At 33.0% G+C, this 17,298-nt stretch overlaps 1 protein-coding gene across 11 annotated transcripts in view; it reads left to right on the forward strand.

Moving 5' to 3' along the window:
- LOC125254744 (protein mono-ADP-ribosyltransferase PARP6) overlaps positions 1–17,298 on the forward strand; it is a 43,702-nt gene that overhangs the window by 5,943 nt on the left and 20,461 nt on the right. For 7 of the 11 annotated variants that reach the window (XR_007181730.1, XR_007181729.1, XM_048169526.1 and 4 more), the window contains exons 3-14: positions 990–1,146; positions 3,466–3,592; positions 4,013–4,288; positions 7,046–7,162; positions 8,503–8,580; positions 8,787–8,881; positions 8,965–9,025; positions 9,110–9,200; positions 9,279–9,345; positions 11,943–12,092; positions 13,227–13,377; positions 13,627–13,758. Coding sequence is in view for 9 of the 11 variants with exons in the window: in XM_048169526.1 (XP_048025483.1) it covers positions 7,160–7,162; positions 8,503–8,580; positions 8,787–8,881; positions 8,965–9,025; positions 9,110–9,200; positions 9,279–9,345; positions 11,943–12,092; positions 13,227–13,377; positions 13,627–13,758 (828 nt within the window). In the remaining 2 variants the exon portion in view is untranslated. Of the gene's footprint in view, positions 1–989; positions 1,147–3,465; positions 3,593–4,012; positions 4,289–6,349; positions 6,546–6,574; positions 6,726–7,045; positions 7,163–8,502; positions 8,581–8,786; positions 8,882–8,964; positions 9,026–9,109; positions 9,201–9,278; positions 9,346–11,942; positions 12,093–13,226; positions 13,378–13,626; positions 13,759–17,298 lie in introns of those variants that run through there. The other 4 variants (XM_048169533.1, XM_048169534.1, XM_048169530.1 and 1 more) reach the window with 3 other exon arrangements.

Raw genomic sequence — 17,298 nt, forward strand, 5'->3', positions numbered from 1 at the left:
CTACATTTCTCTCCGAAATGGTAGGAAATAAAATTTAATTGAATGTTCAGGATTTTAACTGTGACAAGATGATTGACAGGGTAGTTTAAACAGTTACAGGTTGCGTAACTAAGTGACAGAACGTCCATTAAAGACCCATAGCTTGCATACTTTTTCTTTACAAAAACAGTATACTTTTAGAACGTAGTATAAGTAGGTGAATTGGGACGAAGCACAACTAATTTTCAAAATCCAACTTCAAAATCATCTAATATCGTTGTTTTATTTATTTATTCATTTTTTGTAAAGGCCGTTTGTCTTAGTTTTTGCACGTTCGCTTTGTAAACACTGGATCGGTACTTCCGCCTACGTCACGCGTGACCTTTCCAACATGATTACGTCATGCGTGGCGCATCACAGACGAGCATTCGTGGTTAAAAAGTATATACATTTTATTTTTTTTAGAAAATTACTGATGGTTTCTCTTGATGAGACTCTTATTCCTCGTCTGGGATCATGTAGAGCTCTTTGAAGCTGCACTGAAACTGACATTTGGACCGTTGAAAATCAGTGAAGTCCACTATATGGAGAACAATTTTCCTCAAAAACCTTCATTTCTTTTCCACTGAAGAAATAAAGACATGAACATCTTGAATGACATTGAGGAGAGTAAATGATCAGGAAATTTTCATTCAGAAGTGAAGTGCAGCACTCTGTCAGTATTTCTCCACCTGCTGGTCACAGATGGAGGTGTTTCATCTGAAGTCCGACTTTATTTGTGTGTGATTTTCAGGCTTTTGCAGATAAAATGCACCACTTGTGAAAATAACCGCAGAACTGTACTTTAACCTCCACAATTAAAGGAAACTTTGGCCGTGTTTGAGGAAAGTTGATTCTAGTCTGATGTGGATTGAACCTCATGGGCCCTGCCAGTGTTAAATGAGACCAGGATTCAATATATTATTGTTTGAAGACGAGTGTTTTGAGACCGTCTGCATGCATGTGTCCAGGTGAAGGTGTCAGACTCACCTGCTCTCCACGACGACCCCGCCGCTGCTGCTGCTCCCGCTGCCCATGCTGTCCTCTGCTCACCTGACGGCCGCTCGCTCACTGACCGCTCTCAGCTCACCTGCTGCGTGTCCTTGTGCTCCTCGCCCACCTCCAGAGGTGAGAGACAAGCCCGTCGGCCAATCCGGGCACACCCCCGACCCGTAAGCCGCCACTGCTGTCTGCATCAGTTGTCAAATCCCATCGTAAATCCCATTGATGCACTCTGGATTGGCTGTGAGTTGCAACAATGTACGATGTCTCAAAGTGTGCCAAGACTCAGAGATCTAAATATGATCCACATTAACTTCAACCCTCTTCAACTATTGACTCATTTGGGCCTGTTTTCATCTTTAGAGCACTATATAGTTGTCTCCTGAGATATAAAAGAGCACAAACACAATGTTGTGAATGTTTATTTCAATTTCAAACACTTTATTTGTCCCGAAGGGCAATTCACATTAACAATATACATCAGAAGCACCACACGTTAGATACATAAACACAATGTGCACAATATTCAACAACATTATGTGCACATTATATGATTTCTAGATGAATTCACTGTAGTTTGTCACTGGCAGTGTTATTTTATCATTATTTATTATATTTTATAGCTATATTTTTAGTTTTCATTTTTTTGTAATTTTTTGTAAACTTTATTTTAAGGCATCCATGTTAAAGTGTATTTAAACATTTAAATACTGAGTAATAATTATTAACTTCATGTACTTGCTATATGTTTAGGGTTTGGTTTAGGGTTTAGTTGCATGTAATAATAATGCATAATTTATAGTTGTTACTTAGGTAACTGCATGTAACGTGCAACAAGGACACTAAAATAAAGTGTTACCTGCCTGTCAGTTTTATTAATATTATTATTTGTTTAAATATTTCTATATAGCTTATTCTGGTTTTAGTTTTATTAAGTTTAGTATATAGTACTATTTTTAATATTTTAATTAATATTTGATTTAATAATTTTGTTGTGTGCTTTTTTGTTGTGCAATTTGTATTCATTTATGTATATATATATATATACATTCTGCTTTTAATTTATATATATATATATCTGATATATCTGAATTTGTCATTAGTTGCCAAAGCAAATCTTTTTAATTAGCTTTTATTTTTATATTTTCATTTTTCATTTTCATTTTAGTAATAAATATTTCTATATAGCTTATTCTGGTTTTAGTTTTATTAAGTTTAGTATATAGTACTATTTTTAATATTTTCACTTTAATTTTAATTTAGTTTGTTTTAATACGTTTTTGTGCTTTTGTAATTTTTATTCATTCATTTATATTTTTATTCTACACACACACACACACATATATATATATATATATATATATATATATATATATATTCTATTTATAATTTTAGTAATAAATATTTCTATTACTTATAAATATACTATAAATATTACTTATTTTGGTTATAGTTTTAAGTTAGTATATATATTTTCATTTTAATTTAGTTTAAGTTTTAATAATTTTGTTGTGTGCTTTTGTAATTTTTATTCATATATATATATATATATATATATATATATATATATATATATATATATATATATATATATATATATATTCTGCTTTTAATTTTAGTAAGTTTAATACTTTGAATTTGCCATTAATTAATTAATTAGCTTTTATTTTTTCATTTTTCATTTTAGTAATAAATATTTCTATATAGCTTACATTGGTTTTAGTTTTATTAAGTTTTGTATGTAGTATTATTTTAATATTTTCAGTTTCATTTTAATTTATTTTAAGTTTTAATAATTTTGTTGTGTGTAATTTTGTTTTGTAATTTTTATTCATTTATATATAATTTTTTTCTACACATACACATGTATATATATATATATATATTATATTTATAATTTTAGTAATAAATATTTCTTTATAGCTTATTTTGGTTTTAGTTTTATTAAGTTTAGTATATTGTGTTATTTTTATTTTTTTTTAGTTTAATTTTAATACATTATATATATATATATAAATTCTGCTTTTAATTTTAGTAAGTTTAATACTTCAAATTTGGCATTAGTTGCCAAAATTTTCATTTTTAATTTTAATTTTAGTAATAAATATTTCTACATAGCTTATTTCAGTTTTAGTTTTCTTAATTTTAGTACATCCAACTATTTCAGTTTGTTGCAAAAGAAGCATTTCTAATTTTCATTTAGGTTTTTTCTTAAGCTTTTCATCTAGTATTTATATTTTATTTCAGCTTCATTTCAATTACAGAAAACGACTGGTCACCAGATGCTCAAAAGTGACTCGTCATACTGAATTATGTTTAAAACATGATGCTGAAGATGTCTGCCACCAAACGAGTCATTAATTTTAGAGCAGCTGGTTGGTTCTAAAAGAGGCATTTGCTATATAAAGTGTTTATGAATAATTAATGCAAGTGTCTTTTTTACAGGATGGCAGGATATGAGACAGCACCGTGTCTCCATCAGAGACGTGAGTCATGCAGTCGAGGACATGTTGGATAATGGCTTATCTCTCTCTCTCTGGAGGTCATTGTGTAAAGCGAGGCTCTTAATGAGGTAAGCAGGGTAAACTCTGATTAGGACGGTACCGGTTGAGTCCGTCGCACAGCAGTGTAGAGCTAATGTAAAGAGCACAATGACACAAATATATATGCAATGATCTTTGCTCACGTTCCTTCATAAAACACACAGTCAGCTGATAAAAATAGAACACTGCCATTGGCTAATGCACCATCACAATGCAGCAGCTGCTGCTTTACCCTCTTTCTGTCTCTTTTTATAATTTCAGAGTCCTTCATTAGGAGTCATTTACTCACAATACAGGCAAAGCATCAACACAAAAACATCAATGCAATAAAAATAACAAGATTTAAAAGACATTAAGAGTTGCTCTATTGTACAGATCTTGGAGCGTTTGATCTTTTTCTGACAATCTAGGGAAATGTGGATTATGTTTCTCTCTCTCTCTCTCGTCAGCTGTAGGTCACATGACTCCCTCTGCTGGCTCTCACTGAGCATGCTCAGTTCACTGTGTTGTCAGGCAAAAATAAGAGAGCACTGGAAGCAGATCTGCAATAGATAAACACACGGCGGAGCAAGAGATGGAGCATTAAAATGGAGGATTGCTGCTAGTGCACAGTCACATCAGATGGTTTGTGCGCGCCGTCCTTATTTATTCATCTGCATCACGGTGGTGTCGTGTTGGAGGAGAAGGAGCCGTCGGGCTGGTGGCGCTCGCTCCATCCTCTGAAGGTGAGATGTAGGGGTGGATGGATGGATGGATGGATGGATGGATGGATGGATGTGGGGGAGGGGGTGTCGTGGATGCTGACCGGACCGTCTGTGAGCTGCATCGGTATGTGTTCGACCCCAGCAGGGCATTATGGGTGTGGAGGGGGGCTGTTTAAGGACACACTGGGGGATTTTGTACAGATGGATGGTGTCTGTGAAATTATTCAAGCAAATTAGACCAATATATCATGGTCATTATATCGAACTACAGTCCTAAAATACACTGACAGACACATTTTATTGATAAAAATATTATGTGAATACTTTAAAATTCAGGTATTTGTGTCTGTGCATCTTATTAAAAGCATTCAAATGCTCTCTAGATAGCTGTATTTTAGTATTTGCATCAGCCAATAAACATTAACGATAATATTTTTATGCAGGTTTGATGTAAAGTTGAGTGATTATGTTCACATTGAGCACATAGATGGTGGCGGAGAGAGAAACTGTGACTCTCATATAAACAAAATGGCTGTTTTTCGAAGAAAATAATGAATTTTATTGTCATGCTTTCTGTGTATTGTTCTGGATGTATAATTGTTTTGAGTTTCTTTGTATATTATCTATTTAATAATAATAATATTTCTCTTATTATTATTTATTTTTATTCAAGATGTTAGTTTTATGTTGTATTGTAGCACTTTGAGTGTGAGAAAGGCTCTTTGTGGATAAAATGTATTATTATTATTAATAAAGAAATTATACTTTTAAAGAGACGGTGAATCAGTGAAGTACTAAAATTACTAAATAAAAATAAATGAAAAAAAAAAAACTGAAATAAAAACTAAATTAAAGCTAAATAAAAATATATATTTTTTTTAAAAAATGACAAAAATTAAAATCAAAATTACTAAAAATTAGACCAAAATGAGACTGTATTTGACGTAATGCTTTCTGTGTGTTGTTCTGGATGTTTTGAGTTTCTTTCTATTTTATCTATTTAATAATAATAATATCTCTTTTATTATTATTATTATTATTTATTTTTATTCAAGATGTTTTATGTTGTATTGTAGCATACAAAATAATTTTGTATTGGGTGTGAGAAAGGCGCTTTATGGATAAAATGTATTATTATTATTAATAAAGAAATTATACTTTTAAAGAGACTGTGAATCAGTGAAGTACTAAAATTACTAGATAAAAATAAATGAAAAAAAAAACTGGAAAAAAAACCTAAAAAAAAAACTAAATTAAAGCTAAATAAAAATATAAAAAAACAAAAAATGACAAAAATTAAAATCAAAATTACTAAAAATTAGATCAAAATGAGACTGTATTTGACGTAATGATTTCTGTGTATTGTTCTGGATGTATAATTGTTTTGAGTTTCTTTCTATTTTATCTATTTAATAGTAATAATAATATCTCTTTTATTATTATTTATTTTTATTCGAGAGGTTAGTTTTATGTTGTATTGTAGCACTCTGAGTGTGAGAAAGGTGCTTTATGGATAAAATGCATTATTATTATTATTATTAATAATAAAGAAATTATACTTTTAAAGAGACTGTGAATCAGTGAAGTACTAAAATTACTAAAAAAATAAATGAAAAAAAAAAACCTGAAATCAAAACTAAATTAAAACTAAATAAAAATATTTTTTTTAAAAACTAAAATGAAAAATTACTAAAAATTAGACCAAAATGAGACTGTATTTGACGTGTGTTTTTATGTCCAAATGTGTTTCTGAAACATGTTTTTCACTTCGGTTTGGTCTTATAGTTTTCATCCAAGCTGCACACTTAAATTTCTTCTTTTTAAATAAAAATACAAAAGTATGTTAGTTATCATTCAGGAAGAAACAGGAATATGTGGATGTACGTCATGAAAACATGCACATTCAGATTTTTTGCTTTTCATGAGATTTTCCTTCCAAAAATGTTGAAATCATCACAATAATCCATGCAGATGTTTTACGTGGCTTCATTAATGGTGATTTTCATTACTGTGATACAGTGTCTTTGTCACAGTGCAAACGATCTCAATGGACTAGGATTGATCTTTTGAATTTGGGGAGGAATATGTTCACTGGTTTGGTGTTTTTGTCAGCATTTATCAGATATGACTTGTGCAGAGGACTAGTTGGGAAATTTGTGCCCACACACACACACACACACACACACGCACGAATCAGTGACACGGACAGAACGGGTTGTTGCTAGGATACGCAGTGGCGAGATGGAGGAGAGGAGAAAGAACAGAGCGTTTTTTAGAGGTAAAACCAGCGCAGCTCAGTTTCTTTATCGTCTACAGGAGCGGACGACTCGATTTTTTCAAAATGTCAGTGATGTTCGAGTCTGCACAAAGGGTCACGATGCGGGGCGTTTTGACTGGTTGCCGGGGTGTTGCTGAGCGGTTGCGATAGTGTTGTTTACATTGTTATGTGGTTGCTAGGGTAATTTCTTTGATGTTTATTATTGTCTCGTTTGTAGATTTGTAAAAATTGTGAATCCTACACCATTTTTTATTCAGTGTGGCTCACCTTTTATTGTCTGTCTGTGGGATTCATTATCATCCAGCAGGTGAAAATAATGAGTCCAGCAGCAGCTTTTCTTCCATTATTACGGATATTTTGCATGTAATGTTTAGCATTGCTGTTGCAGTGATTTATTGTATTGTCTCTTTTGAGATGCCTGATTGAATTGAGATTTCTCTGTGGTTCTGATGTAAAATTATTAAGAAAAAATGGTGTTCTGTTTCTTTTTCCTCATGCAGAAAGCGAACAGCTCATCTTTCTGTCTCCCGTCGTCCCAGAGTGCCTGTTGTTTTGCTGAAATGGATCAGAAAAGCTTCATCCTGCCAGAAACACGTCTGTGAACACCGGAGCCAATGGTGAGTGTTCGCGCTTCATTACACCGTCAGACACGGCCTGTGTTTCCTCTGATACACCTGCAGCTCACTATAAAATGAACCCAAAATCAGACACATATTTCCTTTGGGTTCATTTTAAGACAGCTATATAGTAATTTTTAAACAATAGCTGAGTTAAATAAAACTACCCTGCATGTTGGGTCAAATATTTAACCCAACCGCTGGGTTAAAACAAACCCAATCTCTTGGTTTGTCCATATTTAACCTAACTTGGGTTGTTTTTAAAAAATGTATTTAGATAACACTTATAGTGCATTTGAACCCATAGTGTGCTACATGTGGTAACTAAATATATTTTTTAAATATAGAGATAGTATATTAAAAGCACATTTTAGTTCATATTTCATGGTGTCTCAAAATAGCACAGTTAGATGTTATCTTAAAAAGTACTAAAGAAGAATTTTTAGTATATTAAGTACAAAATTAGTGCACGAAAATAGAGCACTTTAAGTACATTATAGAAATGTACTTTTTTTCACCTGAGGTGGAATTTGCAATTTGATTTGAAGTAAAATGTGCTCATAAATTGGGAAAATTTGATTGGATGTTATTCTAATTCATGTTCATGAGCTGGAATGAATCGTGACATTGCAAAGTATTTTTATCTGCCGTTTTTCTTTTTAAAAAAATACCAAACTTGTTGCAAGAAATTATTAATTTGCAAGTTTAATAATTTTATTTTCATAGGTAACACTTTATTTTACAGTGTTACATATGTTACATGTACTTACTGTAGTAAATTTTTGCATAATTACATGCAACTAGCCCTAAACCAAACCCTACTACATGCAGTTAATTATTATTAATGAGTACTTTAATGTATAATTACACTGTAAAAAGGACACCTTAAAATATAGTGTAAGCTTTCTGTGTATTGTTTTGGATGTATAATTGTTTCTTTCTGTTTTATCTATTTAATAATAGCAATAATAATATCTCTTTTATTATTTTTTTTATTTTTTTATTCGAGATGTATAGTTTTATGTTGTATTGTAATGCTTTGAGTTTGAGAAAGGCACTTTATGGATAAAATGCATTATGATTATTAATATTATTATTATAGAAATTATACTTTTAAAGAGACTGTGAATAAGTTGAAGTACTAAGAAGAAACTGAAATAAAAAGAAATTAAAGCTAAGTAGACAAATAAAAACAAAAACTAATAAAAAATTACAAAATCAAAATGACTAAAAAATTAAACTTGAAATATAAAAATAAAAGCTAATTCAAAATATTAAGAAATACTGTAATAGTATATAAATAAAGCTAAAATTAGTGTGTGTGTTTGTGCTTCATTCAGGATATTAAAGGCCAGTGCTGGACGGATGAAGAATCGGATGGAGAGAATGAATCGGAGCAGTTCCTGTACGGTATTCAGGTGAAAAACTTTAATAATGTTATTAATGCTATTTTAACGTTAATAATGTTATCTTTATTATAAAGCAGGCAAAGTCTAATCTTTATTGGCTTTGTACATTTATTGAAAATACATTATCTCAAATAAATGAGCAAATATGTGCACCCCTAGAAATGAAAGTGAAGTAAACAAGCAGTTTAATGTGTAATATCACTGTCCACCTGTAGGGGAGCTGTGCAGCTGACCTGTACCGTCACCCGCAGCTGGACGCGGATATTGAGGCTGTAAAAGACATCTACACGGACAGCGCCGTATCCGTCAGGTAAGAAGAACCCTCACTCCACATCTGATTCACATGTGTGCATTCACACCTGATTCACATTGAGTGTGTTGCTCTTCTTACAGAGAGTATGGCACGATCGATGATGTGGACATCGACCTGCAAATCAACATCAGCTTCTTGGATGTGAGAACATGCACTTCCTACACAACCTGCTCAACTTTATAAACAGATCTTGAAATGGGAATAAAATGATTTGCGTGTTTGTAGGAGGAGGTGGCGACCGCGTGGAAGGTGATCCGAACGGAGCCCATTGTCTTACGCCTTCGTTTCTCTCTTTCACAGTACCTGGATGGACCAGGTAAGAAACGTGCATGCCTTCTGTGCATGTGTGCGTTTGAGACGGTACATTTAATGCTTATTCAATTTACTCCCACAGAACCATCGGTGGAGGTGTTTCAGCCATCTAATAAAGAGGGATTCAGTTTGGGACTTCAGCTAAAGAAGTAAGATTGACTATGTTTGCATGTGCACCAATAATCAGAATAAAGACTTAATCGCAGTAAGACGTTTACATGACACGAGCAAACCTCTTCATTCCCGTTTAAATGCAATTTTTATTATTCTGATTATTTTCCAAGAATCGTGGTTATTTTTACTGCCATTATTCACGTACTATAGAAGCTTGTTTCTGCCATGAAATAAAAAATAAAAAAGGTAATCTTTTTATCTCACAATTCTGACTTTTTTTCTCAAAATTGCAAGATATAAACTCACAATTGCGAGTTACAAAGTCAGAATTGTGTGATATAAAGTCAGAATTGTGTGATATAAAGTCAGAATTGAGTTATAAAGTCAGAATTGCAAGATATAAAGTCAGAATTGCATGATATAAAGTCAGAATTGCGAGTTATAAAGTCAGAATTGAGTTATGAAGTCAGAATTGCGAGATATAAAGTCAGAATTGCGAGATATAAAGTCAGAATTGTGAAATATAAAGTCAGAATTGCGTGATATAAAGTCGGAATTGAGTTATGAAGTCAGAATTGCGAGATATAAAGTCAGAATTGTGAAATATAAAGTCGGAATTGCGAGATATAAAGTCGGAATTGCGAGTTATAAAGTCAGAATTGCGAGATATAAAGTCAGAATTGCGAGTTATAAAGTCAGTATTGCGTGATATAAAGTCGGAATTGCGAGTTATAAAGTCAGAATTGCGAGATATAAAGTCAGAATTGCGAGTTATAAAGTCAGAATTGCGTGATATAAAGTCAGAATTGCGAGTTATAAAGTCAGTATTGCGTGATATAAAGTCAGAATTGCGAGTTATAAAGTCAGAATTGAGTTATGAAGTCAGAATTGCGAGATATAAAGTCAGAATTGTGAAATATAAAGTCAGAATTGCGTGATATAAAGTCGGAATTGCGAGATATAAAGTCGGAATTGCGAGTTATAAAGTCAGAATTGTGAGATATAAAGTCAGAATTGCGTGATATAAAGTCAGAATTGCGAGTTATAAAGTCAGAATTGAGTTATGAAGTCAGAATTGCGAGATATAAAGTCAGAATTGTGAAATATAAAGTCAGAATTGCGTGATATAAAGTCAGAATTGCGAGTTATAAAGTCAGAATTGAGTTATGAAGTCAGAATTGCGAGATATAAAGTCAGAATTGTGAAATATAAAGTCAGAATTGCGTGATATAAAGTCGGAATTGCGAGATATAAAGTCGGAATTGCGAGTTATAAAGTCAGAATTGCGTGATATAAAGTCAGAATTGCGAGTTATAAAGTCAGAATTGCGTGATATAAAGTCAGAATTGCGAGTTATAAAGTCAGAATTGAGTTATGAAGTCAGAATTGCGAGATATAAAGTCAGAATTGTGAAATATAAAGTCAGAATTGCGTGATATAAAGTCGGAATTGCGAGATATAAAGTCGGAATTGCGAGTTATAAAGTCAGAATTGCGAGATATAAAGTCAGAATTGTGAGATATAAAGTCAGAATTGCGAGTTATAAAGTCAGAATTGCGTGATATAAAGTCGGAATTGCGAGATATAAAGTCGGAATTGCGTGATATAAAGTCGGAATTGCGTGATATAAAGTCGGAATTGCGTGATATAAAGTCGGAATTGCGAGATATAAAGTTGGAATTGCGTGATATAAAGTCAGAATTGAGTTATACAGTCGGAATTGCGTGATATAAAGTCGGAATTGCGTGATATAAAGTCGGAATTGCTTGATATAAAGTCGGAATTGCGTGATATAAAGTCAGAATTGCGAGATATAAAGTCAGAATTGCGTGATATAAAGTCAGAATTGCGTGATATAAAGTCAGAATTGCGAGATATAAAGTCAGAATTGCGTGATATAAAGTCAGAATTGCGAGATATAAAGTCAGAATTGCGAGATATAAAGTCAGAATTGCGTGATATAAAGTCAGAATTGCGTGATATAAAGTCAGAATTGCGTGATATAAAGTCAGAATTGCATGATAAAAAATTCACAATTGCTAGAAAAATGTCACAATTGCGACTTTTTTATCTTGCAATTCTGAATTTATAATTCGCAATTGCGAGTTTAAATCTTGCAATTGCAAGACAAAACGTCAGAATTGTGAGAGAAAAAGTAGAAATTACCTTTTTTATTTTTTTATTTAGTGGCAGAAACAAGCTTCCATAACATATCGCAATGCACAGCACAAATGATTTCAATGTCTTTAACCATCAGTAGGCTATACTGCATTATATTCATGTCTCGCAACATTGCAAGATGAACTCAGTTTCTTCAGCATCCCAAAATCGCACAAGCTCAGAGTGGAATAGATGTGATTAAAGTGTTTAAATGCCTGTTTATTGTGATTAAAATCAACATATTCCATGTTTTACTATGATTATGGTTGCTACGATTATGAGCTTTATTGCATCATTTTGATCGAAGTATTGTGTTTACCTGAGTTTAAAATCTCATAATCTCATTATGAAGGTGCATCATTTACTTTGATGAATTTGGCAGATGCTTTTATACAAAACAAAGTGTTTTGATTGATTTAGCAGAAACTGTAACGCGAGAGTCTCAAAATGAAGCTTGTTTTCATGTTTTTAGGATCCTCAGCACGTTCACGTCCCAGCAGTGGAAGCATCTCAGTAATGAGTTCCTCAAAGCCCAGCAGGAGAAACGACACAGCTGGTTCAAAGCTGGAGGAACCATCAAGAAATTCCGTGCCGGATTGAGTATCTTCTCCCCGATACCCAAGTATGTCCTCAAAGTTTAATGTGAAATCCCATGTCATATATGCTAACAATCTGAAACAACAGATCATGGTTGATGCAACTGAAACAGTGACCGGTTACTTTTTAGGAGTGGAAGTATTTTTTATCTATCTATCTATCTATCTATATATATATCTATCTATATATATATATATATATATATATATATATATATATATATATATCTATATATATATATATATATATATATAATTCATTTATTTAACAATCTAAAACTCCCTTAAATAAAAAATATGTTGATGTTGCGTTCACGTCATGATGTGATTATCATAATAAAATCCTTATATTCAGAAATTATTAGTTGTTATGGCAACACTCATAGCCAGTGCTGGGTAGTAACTTAATCTGGATTATGTAATCCGATTCCAAAAATTATATACTTGTAATTAGATTATTACATTTTAAAATACTCATAATCAAACTACAGTTGATTGATGATTACTTATTATTCACAAAACGGCAGTAAAATCATTCATAATTTATTGATTCTCACTAATTTCTCTTTTTTATGTTTTAAATTGTCCTTTCGGAAACAGTATATTGCTTATTTATGTTCAGAAAGTCTTCCAGTTTTGTGGAATTACACAATTTAGAGGCTAGACGGCACAACAAATTAAATATTTAATGTATTTTGGGTTTTATTTTGGTTGTTTTTATTTAAATTTTTATTTTTATGATTTAATTATTACCTTTCAATTTACCATCAACTCACAAACCACCTACAGTTCCTTCACAAAATATTTAATGCACTAATTTTCAACATAATTATCACTACAGTACAAGAATATCCTATTCAAATCTATGTGATAAGTTAAGGCTAAAAGTAAGGTCAAAAGTAATCTAAAAGTTTTTATTTATTACCTAAATATGTAATAGATTACGAACAGACTACAATTTAATATTCCCAGCTCTGCTCATAGTTCCAAAATGCATAAATGTGTGTTTGTTGCTGATGACAATAAAAATACCATAAAAATTGGCATAACAAACAGAAATATGTGTTTTACTAGTCAGAAATCATACTTAAGGTAATTCCAGCATGACGTGAGCGCAGCATGAACTCATCCGCTGGCTGTGGCCTCCATCTTGGCTCCAGGTCTCCCAGTTTCCCCCTGATCCAGGACACAGTGTTGAAAGGCAAACTGAGCGTGCCGGAGCTCAGAGTCACCCGGCTCATGAACCGCTCCATCTCCTGTACCATGAAGAACCCCAAGGGCGAGCTGTTCAGCTACCCTCCGAACAGCCAGGTCAGCATCCCGTCTTCCCTGACTGCACGTTTTCCTTCCGAATCACTCTCTTTCCCGCTTCTCCATACCCGTGACCCCTCAGTGGCTCATTAGGGACTCCACGTGACAGATAAAACTTGGCTGCAGATTCCTCTCGTAGGACCAGTCCCCCATCCCAATCCCCAGCCTCTTTGCCCTTCGACACCCCCCTCGCCTAACACGGCTGGCTGGCACCTTTCCCATAATGCTTTGTCTCCGTTAACCCATCAGACTGTGGCTGTCCCGGCGGGCAGGGCCCCTGCGCAGATTACCACCCGCCAGCTGATTGAGTTGTTTTTCTCATCCCAGGCGGGCGGACACTGCAAGAACATCCCCACGCTGGAGTACGGCTTCCTCGTGCAGGTACCCGTCACACCACAGCCTCACACCGCCACGCATGACTTCATCGTTTCCCATCATGCCCAGTGTACATCTAAACATTACATTCGTGCATGTCGAGTGCAGCTTCTTAGTGAACATCTGAGTGAATCATCATCATCGTAAATCTCATAAAAGATCATATGCATGATGATGCAGAGAATTAAAGCACCTACAGAAAATCACAGTTTTTTAAGTTTAAAAATATAATAAAACATTTTCAGAGCCCTGCACATGACGGCTGAAAAAATATATATATCGTGACCATGAATTAAGAATTTACTCTCTTGTTTTAATTAAACTGTGGCCCCAAATTAAGAATTCGTACCCATGACTCAATAATTTGTTCCCTCGTTTAAGAAAATGGTGACCTTGTTGAACTAATTCGTTCCCTCATTTTGATTTAACAAGGGAACGAATTACAACGTGGTTTAGTAATGCAAAGGAACAAATTATTAGTAAAACGAGGGAACAAATTATTATATTGTGTGCATGATTTAGTAAAATGAAGGAGTGAATTAGATTGTCAGCACGATTTAGTAAAACAAGTGAAGGAATTATTATATCTGTGCACAATTTAGTAAAACAAGGGAACGAATTATCGCTTGTACGATTTAGTAAAATGAGCGAATTAATTATTATATGGTGCGCACAATTTAGTAAGACGAGAGAACGAATTATCGTTCATACGATTTAGTAAAACAAGGGAATGAATTATCGTTCATACGATTTAGTAAAACAAGGGAATGAATTAATATATCGTGTGCACAATTTAGGAAAACAAGGGAACGAATTATTATATGATGTGCACAATTTAGTAAAACAAGGGAACGAATTATCGCTTGTACAATTTAGTAAAATGAGGGAACGAATTATTATATGGTGCGCACAATTTAGTAAAACGAGGGAATGAATTATCGCTTGTACAATTTAGTAAAATGAGGGAACAAATTATTATATGGTGTGCACAATTTAGTAAAACGAGGGAACGAATTATCGCTTGTACAATTTAGTAAAATGAGGGAACGAATTATCGCTTGTACAATTTAGTAAAACGAGGGAACGAATTATTATATGGTGCGCACAATTTAGTAAAACGATGGAACGAATTATCGCTTGTACAATTTAGTAAAATGAGGGAACGAATTATTATATGGTGCGCACAATTTAGTAAACGAGGGAACGAATTATTATATGGTGCGCACAATTTAGTAAACGAGGGAACGAATTATCGCTTGTACGATTTAGTAAAACGAGGGAACGAATTATTATATGGTGCGCACAATTTAGTAAAACGAGGGAATGAATTATCGTTCGTACAATTTAGTAAAACAAGGGAAGGAATTATCATTCGTATGATTTAGTAAAACGAGGGAACAAATTATTGTTCGTACGATTTAGTAAAACGAGGGAACGAATTATTATATTGTGTGCACAATTTAGTAAAATGAGGGAACAAATTATTATATGGTGCGCACAATTTAGTAAAACGAGGGAATGAATTATCGTTCGTACAATTTAGTAAAACGAGGGAACGAATTATCGTTCGTATGATTTAGTAAAACGAGGGAACAAATTATTGTTCGTACGATTTAGTAAAACAAGGGAACGAATTATCGTTCGTATGATTTAGTAAAACGAGGGAACAAATTATTGTTCGTACGATTTAGTAAAACAAGGGAACGAATTATCGCTCGTACGATTTAGTAAAACAAGGGAACAAATTATTGTTCGTACGATTTAGTAAAACGAGGGAACGAATTATTATATCGTGTGCACAATTTAGTAAAACGAGGAACAAATTATTATATGATGCGCACAATTTAGTAAAATGAGGGAACAAATTATTATATGATGCGCACAATTTAGTAAAACGAGGGAACTAATTATCGTTCATATGATTTAGTAAAACAAGGGAACAAATTATCATTCGTATGATTTAGAAAAATGAGGGAATTAAAATGAGGGAACGAATTATCGTTCGTATGATTTAGTAAAACGTGATTGCATGATTAAAAACTTGCAATTGCTAGAAAAATGTCACATTTGCGACTTTTTTATCTTGCAATTATTCTTTATAACACAATTCGGACTTTATAATTCGCAAGAAAAAAAGTCCAAATTGTGTTCTTTTTAAAAAAAAATGTATTTAGTGGCAGAAACAAGCTTCCATAACATACCACAATGCACAGTAAACCGAGGGAATGAATTATCATTCGTACGATTTAGTAAAACGAGGGAACAAATGTGATGCATTAGTAAGTCGTGGAAACAAATTGTTAATTTGTGGCCACGATATACATATTCTTTCCCACATGTCATGTGAAAATTAAATATTTAAATAAATAAATTAAAAAACAGTCTAGTAAATTACTGAAAATTAATGCACGCCTAAAGTAATAATGTAACTTGAATGTGCATTATTATTAATTCATCTGGAATCATTTGTTTTGTTTTTACCAGGTTTACGACTTACACATGTGTTCATCTCAAGACATTTTCAGGCTTTCTTTCTTAAAAGGCTCTCATTCCTTAACTTAAAGCATTAGTTCACCCAAAAATAAAAATTCTCTCATCATTTCCTCATTCCATCAACGATGTATATGACTTTCTTTCTTCAGATAAAGATTTTTAGGAAAATAATCCATGACGCATTTTTGGGTGAACTATCCCTTTAAATCTCTTTACGCTACATATAAAGTGCTTAAAACTGCAGTTATTAGTTCATAAGGAACGTGGTGGAGTGATGTGCAGCTGTAATGTTGTTAATGAACCTGAGACTGTTTCATAGCCGTTCTGTTATTACAGCAATAAGGTTCAAGAGGTCATGCTATAGAGTGAAGAACCGTCAGCATTCACAATATAGCATTATATAACAGGAGCCATATTGCTGAAATAACAGCACAGCTATATTTAGGACACATTCATATTCATTCAAATGTGATTTTGTGAAACATGATGGTGAGCTTCGGGTCGGTAAGATTTTATTTATTTTTTTAATACTTTTATTCATCAAAGATGCATTACATAAATGTTTCTTGAGCAGTAAATCATCATATTAGAATGATTTCTGAAGGATCATGTGACACTGAAGAGTAATGATGCTGAAAATTCAGCTTTGATCACAGAAATAAATTACACTTTACTATATATTCACATAGAAAACAGCTGTTTTAAACTGTAAAAATATATCACAATTTTTACTGTATTTTTTATTAAATTAACGCAGCCTTGATGAGCAGAAGAGACAAATCTTACCGACTCCAGACTCTTGAACCGTAGTGTGTATTTTGTGTATTTTAGCACAACTGGAACACTGGATTGATCAATCAGAATCTAGAATTGGAACAAAAGAAAATTAATTCAACTATGAATAATGCAGTTTCCAGTTTGTCTTTTTCACTCATTTTTCGCAGTCATCATCATGTCATATTACACAACCGACTCATGTTGCGCTCCATTTCCTCTGTGATCGCCCTGCGCTCCTCTTGATCTTCCTCTGACAGTGGATCACATCAGCTCCGT

This window comes from Megalobrama amblycephala, linkage group LG19 (assembly GCF_018812025.1).
Source record: "Megalobrama amblycephala isolate DHTTF-2021 linkage group LG19, ASM1881202v1, whole genome shotgun sequence".
NCBI lineage: Eukaryota > Metazoa > Chordata > Actinopteri > Cypriniformes > Xenocyprididae > Megalobrama > Megalobrama amblycephala.